Below are 14,186 nucleotides of genomic sequence, written 5' to 3'. Positions count from 1 at the left end.
TTTTAACCGGATGAGCTCGTTTGCAGCTCCAGTTGCTCGAAGAAAAAGTTGTCTTCTGAAGAGATCTTGCGTGCTGTAGGGACGCAAATAAATCCATTCGAGGAAGATCGTGTTGGCAAAGATGTAAAATGAAAGTTACTTTGTACGTCAACGGCCCCGTTGTAAAGCTTCCAAATGAAAACAATGCCATCTCTGATTAAGCTGTAACACACAAGAAGTAACTGAAGGGATTCTAAGCCTGAAATATATGATGAGCAGCGATATTATATGATATTATATGATATTATCTAACGAAGGACTTTATACTGGAAACGTTTGAGTTGGTGTAGCATAGTTAAGGACGGAGACCAAACAGGAGCACCGTATAATAAAATAGGCAGGATAAGGGATCTATAAAGCAAAAGTTTCCTGTGACTCGACTCTGAAAAGGGGATATTACGCTTCAGGAAATTAAAAATTCTGTTGCATTTTAGAAACTTTAAATCTAGATGAGCTTTCCAGGATAGCCTACTAGACAAAATAAAACCCAAATCTTCAATTTTATTATTGAAAGATAAGTAGTGCGACCCTAGAAAAAACTAAGCAGAATCATGCCCACCAAAATTAACAGCTTTACATTTTGATGGGAGGAAATGGAGACCAATTAAATTACACCAATTAAATAAGGAATTGATGTCCTCTTGCACCAGGGAGAACGATGAGGTGCTGAAAATTTTCAAGTCATCAGCAAGAAGATAAAAACAATTTTTGCCACGCCATCAGCAATGTCATTAACGAAAATAATGAATAACAAAGGACCAAGCACGCTGCCCTGAGGAACCCCCGAAATAACCGGTAAACGAGAAGAAAAAGTTCGGTTAATTTTTATACACTGAGAACGGTTCGTTAGATAAGCGTTAAAAAAGTTGAGAAAAGTTGAGTCGAAACCAAAATTCACAAGCTTAGACAAAAGTATTTGATGAGACACATAGTCAAAAGCTTTTCGTACGTCGAAGTAGATAGAAAAGGCAGGAGAATTGGTATCAGGAGCTGAATAAACAGAATCAAGATACATTATCATATCACTTATTGTACTACGTGATTTGATGCCTTATCTTTGGGTAGAAAGAATAGACAATAACCTTTCAAGTAACAAGGAATGTTTAGGGAGGATACTAATGGAACGGTAGTTAGAAATATCAGTATGAGGACCAAATTTATATAAGGGAGTAACGTGTGCTATTTTCCAAAGATCAGGCCAATATTGTGTTTTGAAAATCCAGGAGAAAAGCTCAAAAACTAGCGCACACAGAATCTTCGCACATTGGTGTAGGAGGAATGAGGGTAACTCATCGGCACCAGCGGCACTAGAATCATCACACGACTCCAAGAGGAGGAGAACATCAGATAGAGAAAAGTCAAGGTTCATCAATTTGATGGAAGGTTCTTTCAATTGATCAGGAACAGCATAGAGACTCTTGTCTTGAAAGACCGAAGCAAATAATTTGTTGAATCCCAAGGCTTTCTATGCATCGGTGAAAAAGGATTCATTTCCATGAAACATAACAGGAGGAAATGACGAGTTGAACCCAAAACTTCCCAGCAGCTTGTAACATTGTCGTTTTGAAGAGAGATCAAACTGATTGATGAATACTTCTTTGTCTCATTCTATAGATTCTGAAATCGATAAGTTGAGTTCTCTCAGTTTTAAGGCGAGTAAAACAGAAGCATCACTTCCTAATTGCTTAAAAGTGGTTTCTCTTTGATTAATGAGATAAATAGTATGAGATGAATAAAACAATGGAGATTTAAGACGGACAGCGCGTTTCAGCGTTTCAATTTAATTGCATTAGTGAAAGCGTCAGAAATAAGGCTGTACCAAGCATCAGCAAAAGAATCAATAGAATTATCATGCGACATGACCGTAAAAAGAGGTTGTAGATTAGAATTGAATAAAAGAGTATTGAAGGAAGACTTTGAATAAACGTTCCGAAAAGATAATGGCGCTTCCGGGGAGTTAAGGTAGAAATAAATGGGAATATGGTCTGAAAAAAGTTGCTTAGCTACCGTAACTGATAGATTAGCAACGTTAGAAAAAACAAGATCAAGGATGCTGTTACTTTTATGTGAACGTCCAGCGACGAACTGATTCAGATCATTTTTCAATGACCATTTCGCGGAATCGACATTCATGATATGAGGATGACCAGTAGTTTGCCCAATCAATACCAGGGAAATTGAAATCCGCGATAATACAAACATCTTAATCGCAACCGTAACCAAATTGAACCAGTAACAAGTCGTATTTAGTATACTAGGACTGAATACAAGCCAATAAGTTAGAGATGTCTACTGAATAGTTTGATGATTTTGGCGGGTTGTATATAAGCACAAAGAAGGAGAGTTTCTTACATAAGACAGCCCAAGAAATAGCAAAATCGAAGTTAGAAATTGTAATATCCAAAACTTCGACGGCTGAGTTAGGATTGTGCAATCAGCAGGCCACCATGCTGGCGACGATCATGATCTAATCAATTCTAATTTATTATTGAAAGAAGAACCCAAAAATACTTCAGAGTTAACGATATCCGTATTTAACCAAGCTTCAGTGAGAAACAATAAGGAGATAGAGTTCGACGCGCATAGTTTCAAAAGTTCGTAGCGTTTATCTATAGAGCATATTGATTGACTATATTCGGTGTTTTTCTATAGTTGTAAACAATCGGTCTGACGTTGCATACATGTTAAATCATTGCTTCCTTATTTAAGGAGTGTAGGCTTTTTGTGTTTTTAAAAAGATGCACTGCTATTCCTGCACCATCGCGAGTTCCGCAACAAACTTGGGTACGTGCGTCAATGGCTTTCGAGCTCTCTAATTGGGACACAACTCTACGTAATGCATTTCCAACCGCCTGTTGCTTAAAAAAACAGTTGTGTAATACTCCTAACTGTAATATTTAGAGTAGCCATTTGATTTAATTCTGTTTTTTTTTAGATGGAGAATTCTGACGATGTTGATTTTATTGGTTTCGACAACCAGTTGATCTCCCCAAAGCAAGGGAAATATTCTGTCCAAGTCTATTCAAAATGGCAAACAATTATATCCACACGTTTTATTGTTGCTTATATGGGATTCTTTGGGTTTTTCCTCGTGTATTCAATGCGAATCAATATCAGTGTGGCCCTGGTTGACATGGTAATGAAACATTCAGAAAATGCAAGTGTCAATGAAAATTGTCCTGTAGATGAGGCTGTCAATAAATCTGAGAATGGCAGCTACGGTACGCCCCGATAGAACCTTTTAAACCCCTATAAAATTTAAAACCAAATAGCCTGTTTTTTTTCAATTACGTCTTTGATAGTTTTGCCTTTGTTCTGTTTAGGTTTCGCTAACACGATCGACAGGTATTGTGATTTATTGTGATGGTAGTGCTGTTCTGTCTAATACTGGCTAATTGCTAATGATCGATTGTTTGGGTCTCGTGAATCTAATTTTAATATTCTCATAATATTAACTAAAAATAATTTCGTTTTGTAGATGTGAATTTCTTTGCGAAGAGTTTCGTTGCTAATTGGGATCTTTTCAATTTGTGCCCCCTCCCCCCAGCTTAGTGGGTGCATATTATTTGCGTCCCCCAGACGCACGTGCCATATTTTTACATTGTGATTTACTATTTAATCACAATGTAATGTGATTAATATTTTTACATTGTGATTTACTATTTACTATTTATTAGGATCAGCGATAAGAAAGAAGATTCATATTCGGACGTGATCACGTACATAAGGACAAAATTAAGTTTCGCTCTTTTGCGTAGCTCCATACTCTGCCTCCGTGGCGCGCTCCATGCGCCGGCGCCCTGCATTAGAAGCGTCAATAGGAACCATTGTAGAGGAAGGGAGGCTGTTGTGCTAAATGCTCTATATTTTTTCTAATATTGATTCAAAATCACTACACATTATACTTTAATTGCTATTTACCATATCTATTTTGTTTATGATTCTGATGCTTTATTTTCTTTATCTCTTGCATCTGATGCTTGAATTTTTGACTACTGTCAGAATTTATAAATACACATTGGAGTTGACTTGCTGCCCCCGAGTTGACCGACTACCTTTTTAGGGGAGGGGCTTTCTCTTAATTGACCCTTTTAAATTTAATGGCACGTGCTCTTTAATTTGGGGGATCATAACGTACTAGGGGGGACACAAACGGAAAAGATCCGCCCATTGTTTTTAATTACTCTCTAACGACCTTTCTAGTTGTTATTTTATTACTGTTTGTCATGCATTTTTTTCGGTTGACCTTTTCGAAATAATTTGACTGTTCAGTGCAGGCTTAGCGGAAGGGTGTGGAGGACAATTTTAAGAGGTGTGGGCCGCCTTTCTAATCCCTCACCCAGTCAAGCCAGCCCTATTGCTAAGCGATCAACTCCAAAAAAAACAATTCCGCGTCAATCGTTTGAGATCAACATTAGGGCAGGTTTAGAACTTGGCCTAAAGGCGGAATTATCTCATCTGATTTTATTATCTGGGTTGTCCAGCGACGTAATGTTACTTACTCATATTGAAATTGATGAGAAGAAATAAGATTTCATCCATTACTTGAACAATCACAGATAAGATGTTTAAGTATAGGTTACGTGACTGCTTGAAGTCACCGAGAACTTTAACGTTATCGAGAATCGCGAAGTTAGAATTTCAAAGTAACTTCAACAGAGTCACGTAACCTTGCTGAAACACGAAACGTACACGTTTTAAAATGACGAAAGTTCATGGAGGCGAAACTTCTGGCTAAGTATATAGCCAGAAACTTCTTCTGACAGTGCATGCTTCCGGCATTTTAAAATTTTCACGTGAGTATTATAACTTTGTTGCATCGTACAAAGTGTTGTTTAGGCACATTTGACTGGTCATCTGGCCAACAATCTTCTGTTCTTGGAGCCTTCTACTACGGCTACATGATCACCCAAATCCCCGCTGGACTATTTGTGTCCAAATATGGCGGTAAAGAACTCTTTGGAATTGGGATCCTACTCACAGGGTTGTTCACTTTGCTCACGCCCCCTGCAGCTTACCTGGGTGTCGGTTGGCTAATTGCCCTCCGAGTCCTGGAGGGTATTACTGAAGCAGTAACATTTCCTGCATACAATCAGTTGATGGGACAGTGGGTTCCCAAGTACGAGAGGAGCTTTTTCTCCGCTTTTGCTTGTTCTGGCGGTACTCTGGGGAATGTGATAACGAGTCCAGTTGTGGGATATTTGTGCACGTTGAGTTTGTGGGATGGTTGGCCACTCGGTTAGCTCCGATATTTACTGTGGCCGTGAAGAGATAGTTTTACTTTTGATACCCAAATAGGAGAAATGAAAAGTTTCATCTTTTTCAATTGGTCCAATAAGCTAATCTAATAATTGAACATCTGCATTGAATCTGAGCATTGCATTTGTCGGTCTGAGCCTATTCAAATTTCATTTTGAACCCTTGAGGTTATGCTGATTTCCGTTCGGTCATTGGTGTAGTTGAAATTCTTATGAAAAGATATACTGCGCATATCCTGTGCAGCATATCCATCAATGCAGCCCGACTGCATCTAAGCAACTGATTGAATATTTTCAGACTTGTTGTAAATTATTAGCGCGACAATTAGTTTCAAATGCAAAAAACTTTGAATGCAACCACAATAATGAAGCGAAAATCACGGCCAAAAAATTTTATCAAAACCTTTGTTTCCTCATTGCATTTAATGGGGTAACTGTGTTATGGGCGGCTTTGTCTCCAGCGAAAAAAATTCGAAAGCATTTTTTGCACATTCTATGAAGATAAGAGTAGTTCCCTTTTAAAATACATTTCGAATCCAAAATGAAAAGGCGCCGCATCCCTCACATAACATCTACACAACCAACAACAGCTTTTATCGTTTTTTGAAAACAATAGGCTTTATTCACAGCCCGTCATAGTTAATATAGGCTTTAGTTCATCAAGAGTTTGAAAACGATTTCAGTTTCAGGTATATTTATTGCTAATGCGATCAATACTAAATTGTATTGAAATTTGCTATTTCTTGAAGATTTTGGAGACTTTTGTTTGCTCTATAATAGTTTTGATGGCATTAAAAGCAAGAATTATCAGCGAGTTTCTCCTATGTTAATCAATGTGTATGCGTGCAATTGCTTAATCTCTGCTTCTGACAAGGAGTTGGTTTTGAGGAAAAAAAATTTAAAATGATCTAAAAATTTGGGATCTGTTCTGTTTGTCCCCCTCCCAGCTTAGTGGGCTTCTCTCTTTTACGCCTCATTTTAGTGAATTTTGCTTTTGGATTAAAATTTTTTCCCATGACCTATCATTTAGCATCCTCAATGTCAGGTTTTTTAGTTGCTAATCAGACATATTTGAAACTAATTAATGAGGTCATCGTGAGTTGTTTTCATGACTTTGACAGTTTCTATTTTCAAAAATGTTCAGTGATTTTTCGTGTATTTAGTGAATTTTTTGTTGTCTTATGATTTAATCGCATTAGGGAAATGTCTCATGGGTTCCTAATAGAGATTTGATTTATCGATTTTATTCTTTTTTCATTTTAAAGCTAATAATTGCTGGCTTTGAAACTTATTGTTTTCAAGAAATATTGTCGATTTTTTTACATTTGCAAGTTTTTGTTGTCTTGTCTTAGTTTCATTAATAACAGGTCTCATTAGTTGCTAAGTCTGCATAAATGAGTCAAGTAAATCGTTAGAGGCCATAGCTCTTGCTATCTATGATTTATACGCTGTTCGTTTTCAAAAATATTGATGAATTTTTGAGTTTTGCGTGTATTTGTTGTACTTGTTGCTGTCTTATCACTGATTCTTTATAATGACAATTTTTTTGTTTGCTTTTGTAGTTTTTTTAAATAGAAAGATTCTGTCAGTCCGTAGATAATGATTTCGTTGATTTGTATACTGTAAATGATCCAATTGGAAGCGATTTCTTTGGTTTTTGCGAGGTTGTGTATTTTTGAGTTCATATTTAGTCTCATTTGTGACAGGTTTCCTTGGTTGCTAATGAGGAAGCAGTGTCTCTAAATATGTGTTCGTGTTCATAGGAATGATTTTGCATTTCGATACTTTTCGCTGACTCTCAAAAAATTACATTTGTCATTGGCCTTTTAGTGCGGGTGTGATTTTGGTCTGTTTATTTGCTCCGAGTTCTAGTGAACTTTTGTTTTCATTGACTGACCCACCGTTTGTTTTTGAATTATTTTAGGTGAATTTGTGTGAATTTTCTTATTCCTTCCAATTTTCATATTTTTCGTATCAATTTTGTGTTGTCTGCCATTGATTGCCACTGAGTTTTTGTATTATCTTCTAATTCTAAGCATGCGTAAGGTCAGTTTTTTTATAAAGTGTTAAAATTGTTCTTGAATCGCAAAACCCTAGATCTTGGAAAACAAAATTTTATAGTAATTTGGGACTGTCTTGATTTCTTTTAGTCCATTAGAAAAGCATTAAAAATGTTTCTTTTTTAATCAGGGAGGAGGCAAATCGGGAGCTGAATATCAATTTTATTGCTAGTAGAGATGCTCAGGCCAGGCAAGGTTTTTTTCTGTTCTTGTTTTCCCTCTCGTGTAATGTTCTGAAACGCACAGACTCGCACGAGCTATTTTGTTGCTTTAATCCAAGTTTGGTATTTCACATTTAGGAAATGACATTTTTTTGGAACGTGCTTGTCAAGTGACCTGTTTGCTGGAGTTTTGATCGATATTTGTTCTCACTTAAAGCGTCTATTTCTTATTTTAAAAGTATGCGTCAAACCGTCTTAGGTTGATTAAGTTTCTAGTCTTAGTTAAACTAATTAGTAATTTAGATGTATTCTAATTCAGGTTTCTACGCTAACGGAGCCTTAGCTGTGATCTGGTTCATAGCATGGCACTTCCTAATCTACGAGAACCCATCCAGACATCCCAGAATTGAGAAAGAGGAGAGACTTCACATTCAAGCAAACACTACATGTGATTCAAAGCCAATAGCAATCCCCTGGTTTGTAAATTATTTTTATTAATTGCTCTCGAACGAAGTTTGAAGCAATTATGGTAAAAATCAGTGTCCTTTTTCACACAACCATTTCACTTGACCGTTTTTGCGCTTTTGTTCTAGAACTTTCTTTGACTACTTGAGTGTCTTTATCACACATTAGCTCTTCATTTTTGAGTGATCTAAGTTGCTCTTGTTCTGAAATAAAGTTAATTCGTAAAATTGATTTGAAGGAAAATAAATCAAAATCATTGTAGCTGAGTGGTTGAGATGTCAGACTTCCAACCTTAAGGTCTGGGGTTCGGAACTCTGTGGGGTTGATTTTTTGGACTTACAACAGCCATTATTGTTCAGCCATAATCGACCGGTCAGTTTTTCCACAGATGACGTTAATTGTGTCAAGCGCCCATGCAAAATAGATTTTGAATTCTTTTGCATTTCGATCTAATATGGTAGATTTTAAGGTTCTGGACTTCTCATTATAAACTATCCAAAAAATGATAGTTTCACACAAAAGAAGCGCTTTGAACCTGGTAATTCGTTCGCATTTAGATCTAAGATGGATTTAGATCTAATTTAGTTCCCATATTTTTTGAGCAGGTTTAAGTCTAACTGCCATTTAATATCGAAATTGCAAACTCTCTAGTTCTTTTTTGAAATAAAACCGTAAATTACAATTATTTTTTACCTTTTTCCTTTGCAATTGAGGTACCTGGAATCAACAGGGACTATGTTGCATCAATTTGCCATCTTCTTTGTGAATTTAACAATTTTTGTTTCGCTATTGTAGTTAAGAGTTCCAGAACGATCTCTCGATGCTAAACAAAAGTCTGTTAGTTTGTATTTTATCAAGCGTAACAAACAATGTGGAACAAAATCAAAGTTTTTAAAACGTTCTATATGAGCATATATATTTTTATAGCTGCGAAGATGTAAGCTGAGCGAAGCTATATTGCGGTTCTCTTGGTTTTTGTTTCGTCGTCTGGCGATCTTTTTTGTTTTACATTTGTTGAGACAGCAAAGCTGAAAAAGTCAAACTTTCTGAATGACTTCTTCCTCTCAATAAAAGCATTGGGGCGCGTGACGTCATTTCTTACTCTCTTTAGCCAACGTTTTTAGCTCAGTTGCGTGATTTGATTTTGATCATGCGTGTAATAAGGGTAATAAGGGTCCTTAATAAAGAGGCTTTTGCGGAATGATTTTTCAACAATCTTTATTAATTTATCGCGGAATGTTTTTTACATAGCTTTTTGAGCTCTGTCGATTTTTTTCCAATTTAGATCTCTATCTAGTTCTATCTCTATTATACGGCACGCAAGTCGCTGCTATGTGTTTCGCTGCTATTCCGATAATCTGCCGGCTATGTTTCTTTTTGCTTTTCAGATATTTTTTCCTGGCAGTTATTGTCAAAAGTTGGTGCTCCTTATTAATTGCTCTCAAATGAAGCAGCAATTGTTTTAGTCCTGCTGCTATTTTTTATTCGATTTTCCTTTACTACCGACTTCTCGTCTGATAGTTTTTTTTTCGCCCGGCGACTTTCTGTCCTCAAAAACAGGATAAACTGGTCAATCCCGGTGGGCATTAAGTCGTTAGGTAGCTCTTGGAGGCTCTTCGGAGGCTCTATGTGTGCGGTCCACCGAAGCTGCTAGAAGACGTGAAGGTGTGAGGGGCATTTTATGGCAGTTAATACCGTCTCCCAAAAAATCGACCAACCACAACCAACCCAGTCCCCTCAGTTTTCCCCTAACCATGCACGCTCGACTTCCTTCACCCCCCACTTCGCCAACGCCTCCCCCCCTCCCACCGTACCGTAATCTAGCGTCCATAAGCCGCAGCTATCTACTGGTAAAAATCGAACACTCAGTCGTTTGAGAGCAATTGGCCCGACGCTTGTCGGTCACGTTAGAAAGTTATTTGTCATTTTGTTATTTTCCATTAGCGGTAGTTCTTTATCTCTAGGTTGCGGATCTTCACGAGCCGTGCTTTCTACGGTATCTTGCTGTGTCAGGTCTGTTGCAATTTCACAAACTACGGTCTCATGTCCTGTTTACCTCTGTACCTCTCAAATGTTCTCAACTTTGACATATCATCCAATGGATTCCTCAGTTCACTGCCTTGGTTGTGTTGCTGGATCTCCGCCCAGATTTTTGCCAACATCACTGACTGGCTTCGAAGTAAGAACGTGTTCTCAACAACAGTTGTAAGGAAAATGAACGGGTTTCTAGGAACTGCTATGCCTGGACTGTTTCTGGTTCTGGCTGGTTATGCAAAGTGTAACGCCGGCCTGGCTGTCAGCTCCATTGTGGTCGCTATGTTCTTCTTCGGGGCCAATTTTTCTGGATATAATTGCAATAATCTAGACATCGCACCGGCTTTTGCTGGCGTAGTTTTTGGAATTACTAATACAGTGGCTACTATTCCTGGGTTTGTGGCTCCGGCAGTTGTCAACTGGGTGACTGAGGAGAACATTCACAGTGAAGAACTCTGGCGACAAACATTCTTCGTGTTTGCCACTGTAGGGTGGTTCGGAGGAATCGCTTTTATTCTCCTAGCTTCAGGTAACAATTAATTGCTCATTAAATTGATTTCAACGAGCAGTTGCTCACCAAGCAAATTCAACACGTTTATTTAATGCTCTCAAACAAAGTTTATATAGCAATTATATAAATCCTGTGGTATTTTTATGCAATTTTTCACTGCTTTTAAGTGTCATTTTCAAGTGTGGGTTAAACAGGTAAAGCCCGGAGGGCATTAAGTCACGGAGCACCTCTCTTAGGGCTCTGCTTAAGTGTGCAAATAATCCAAGCTGCTGAGAAGACAAAATAGTGTAAAGGGCAGTTTTCGGCACTTTGGGTTCCCCCTCCTCACCTCCCCTAACCACGCGCGCTCGACTCCACCCACCTGTTGTCTGAAATTCTACACCTCCCCCCTCCCTCGGTGTTCGAGAAATTGAGGCGTGAAAAGATTTTCTAAGCAAGCAAAATTTTTTGTTGACGTTCGGCTTATCCAGTTTTTTTTGCTTTAGACGTATGCTCATGACTAAGTATTATTTTTAGGTGGGTTTGGTTGTTTTTGTAGGTTTCTGGCAATTAAGATGATTTGCATGCTATTTTGCTGAATTTTAGGTAGGATTTTGAAAGACGCCCAATTGCTCACGTAGTTTTTCTTAATTTTTGCAGTTTTTCTTGTTTTGTATATTCTTAGACACGTTTTTTCATCCTATAGTAACTTCCCTGTTGTTTTGCGAGCATTCTAATACTCTTATTTGCCTTAATGATTTTTATGTGCCCTTGTAAAATAAAAAATGAATTACTTTTTTTTGTTTTTCTTCAATTTCTTTTAAAGAACTGTTTACTTCAAATATTATTTGTCGTGAGTGGTTTAAGGAGAAGGCGTATTTTGCCTTCGAGTCGGTTCCCGAATTCTTCCGGCTGTTTTTGTTTATTGTTTTGCTTTACCTAATTTTGCCGCTTTTTCGACATTTTGCGTAAAATCTTTGTATTTTCTAGGCTAGTTTCATTCTTCGATCATTCTACTCAAAGTGCTTTTAAACAGTAGTTGGAACGCAAAGCAACCTAATATGAACAGAATCAGTATCGAAAAACAAAATCAAAATAGAAATGGGATAAACCTATAAAGCACAACTTTAGATGCCAGCTACTTGAACGCGGTTCTTACAATTCTTAGTTAACATCTCCAATGCCTATTTGTATTGGTAATAGCCCCTTTATCCTCTCCTATAAAGTATCAGAAATATCTCTAACAACAAAATGAAATCAAATTAGTTCGCACTTTAAAAAAAGTTTTCAGTTTACATCAATCAGTTTTTCCATTTTTTTCTGTTCTTTCAATCCCAATCGGTGTTATGGGAATCAATAGCGGCTATTTTCCGGCCATCTGCCGGCTATGTTTAATTTGCGACAAGAGGAAAAATTGTGATCAGATTTCATGGGGTGCTTTTACTCCATTCAAAATGACTTTACTTAAACAAAGTTTTTCAGGCTTAGTTCGACAGATAGTGCATTCTAATGAAATTGTGAAAATTTAAAGTTGACTGACGTCTATTTTAGGTGAAGTTCAACCTTGGGCTATTCTCGGCAATGAAAACAACGAAAGCAGTAAGCAACCGTTGCTGCAAGAAGCTCAAAGTGACTGTGATTCATCTGACCTTGATCAATTAATCCAGACTTAAAAAAAGATTGTTTCCTGGGGATGACCCTTCTTAGATACCATATCAAAGACCATATATGGCTCCATCCAAGTCTAAGCAAAATTTCTTGCATGATCTTGCTATGGTTTCTAAGAAGCCATATATGATCTTTGGTATGATTTTCATGATTTTACATGAAATTGGTAATTTAGGCAGAGCAGCACGTTTTCGATGGTTTTCCCGCCGATGGAACATTTAATGGTCTTGGATATGGTATCTAAGAAGCCATACTCTCCATATATGACTTTGATATGGTATCTAAGATCGGTGTATGGTGGTCAACCCGGGTCATTTATAAATAGCAATATAACCTTAACACAACAATTTTGCAGTCATGTAGCATTAGAATTGACCAATTTACATTTAGAATTCAACTTAGAGTGAGATTTAATTCACGCTGTCAATTCGTCTTGTAAAAGAAATGCGAAGTTTTTTATCAAAATTAATTAAATTAAAAGGAGCGTCTCTATCGGCTATTATTTAGGAGCTCTCCTTTTTGCAAGCAAGAAATTGTATTATATTGGTGCTCTGTCTTTTTAAGACTCGAAGAGGAGTATTGGTGGAGCGTCTTTTTTGATCGATTTTTAAGACTCGACGAGGCTTTATGGTTTTTTGGGTTTTTTTTCGATTAGTGAGCGAGCAGGAAAACCGGAAGCTTAGGGAGTTTGTAAAAATTGTTTGTGAACAAATTCAAAGAGCGGAGATAAGAGTGTGGTTCTTTTGTTCATGCCTCTTTTTGAAACAGAGCGAGAAATGTAGGTGTGAAAAAATTTTTTGGTGATATAGCTGGGGCTATTATTGGCCTTCTCTTTGATTTTTTTTATTTCGTCGTCAAGATTTTTGTTACGACCATATCACGTCACAAGCACTTCAAATCTGCTTTTTGTTCATTCGTTCATGTAATTTCAACTGAAGTGCGTGCGTGACGTCGTTTTTCGCTCTTAGTGGAGCGAGTTTTTGTGTTCATTCGCGTGATTAATTTTTTTGTCACACTTGACTTACCTCGCTTTGAAATTATCCTCAAAAATGACTTCCTCACTTTGAAATTGACTTTTATTTACTTTAATTCAAAGAGATACGGTCAAATGGACGTGTGTCACTCTAATTGAAGTTATTTGAAAGCAGCTAACAGAGGAAGCAAAAACTTATACAGATTTTAAATCAAAATATAACATATCAGCCTTCAATGAAAAGACGAATTTTTTTGGCCTCTTTTTTTTACCTTTTTTTGAGACTAGATCTACGAAGCTATTGCGGCAATTTTCTGGCAATCTGCCAGCTATGTTTTATTCACATGCGGTTTTTTTTGGTTTTTGAAACCTCTATGTTGTCAAAGAGGTTATTTCAGACTAAAATTACAGTTTTAAGGTTGTTTTGATAGCGTTTTGACGGTTTTTGGTAATTATAGGGAGTTTTACGCTAATTTGAAGGTTTTTCAACTATTAATGCTTTTACTTGTCACTGAATGTAAGCTTAATGCTCTTGGGCAGCTTCTATTATAAATTAAATACTGGTTCTTTGCTACCAAACATTTTATTTCTTTAAATTTTGACAAAAAAGATTGCAAAAAATCGTTATTTTTTTAAAATAAATTTCCGATTTTTTTGTGCAATTTTCCTAGTTTTTGTGCAATTTCCTAGCAATTTGTGTGAGCAATTATATTGTTCCGATTACATGAAATATTGTTTTCCCTTTGTATTTGTACTTGTACAAATTGAAAAATTAATTGAATTTTTGTTCTGGTTTAAATTGTTTTTGAGTTAAATTTTGTTTTTTAATTCAATTAAGATAGTCTTTACTCTTCTTTGATGCTCACTGCAATCAGAAACTAGCAATTCGTCATGCCTGCTTTTTGGCAAAAGTTTTTTTGAGTCTCCGGAATTCTTCCGGCTATATTTCTGGAGTGTATTTAAAACAGGATGTTCAAGTCAATGCAGCGCGCGAAAACTGTTTAGGTTAAACGCCAGTACAAATTGAAAAGCAGAGAA

General features: G+C 36.9%; 1 protein-coding gene across 2 annotated transcripts in view; it reads left to right on the top strand.

Annotated features, from left to right (window-relative positions):
* The window catches only part of LOC142343295 (sialin-like), a 53,441-nt gene extending 41,187 nt beyond the window's left edge, over positions 1 to 12,254 (top strand). Inside the window, exons 1-6 of one of the 2 annotated variants that reach the window (XM_075395103.1) lie at positions 2,807 to 2,909; positions 2,975 to 3,260; positions 4,879 to 5,277; positions 7,838 to 7,994; positions 9,948 to 10,546; positions 12,059 to 12,254. In XM_075395103.1, the coding sequence (XP_075251218.1) occupies positions 2,975 to 3,260; positions 4,879 to 5,277; positions 7,838 to 7,994; positions 9,948 to 10,546; positions 12,059 to 12,180 (1,563 nt within the window). In that variant the 5' untranslated portion in view covers positions 2,807 to 2,909 and the 3' untranslated portion in view covers positions 12,181 to 12,254. Of the gene's footprint in view, positions 1 to 2,806; positions 2,910 to 2,974; positions 3,261 to 4,878; positions 5,278 to 7,837; positions 7,995 to 9,947; positions 10,547 to 12,058 lie in introns of those variants that run through there. The other variant, XM_075395104.1, reaches the window with a different exon arrangement.
* The last annotated feature ends 1,932 nt before the right edge of the window (positions 12,255 to 14,186 follow it).

Source organism: Convolutriloba macropyga, chromosome 7 (assembly GCF_964194025.1).
Source record: "Convolutriloba macropyga chromosome 7, txConMacr16.3, whole genome shotgun sequence".
NCBI lineage: Eukaryota > Metazoa > Xenacoelomorpha > Acoela > Convolutidae > Convolutriloba > Convolutriloba macropyga.
The sequence above is the reverse complement of the archived record's forward strand: the minus strand, read 5'-3'. Positions and strand labels throughout refer to the sequence as shown.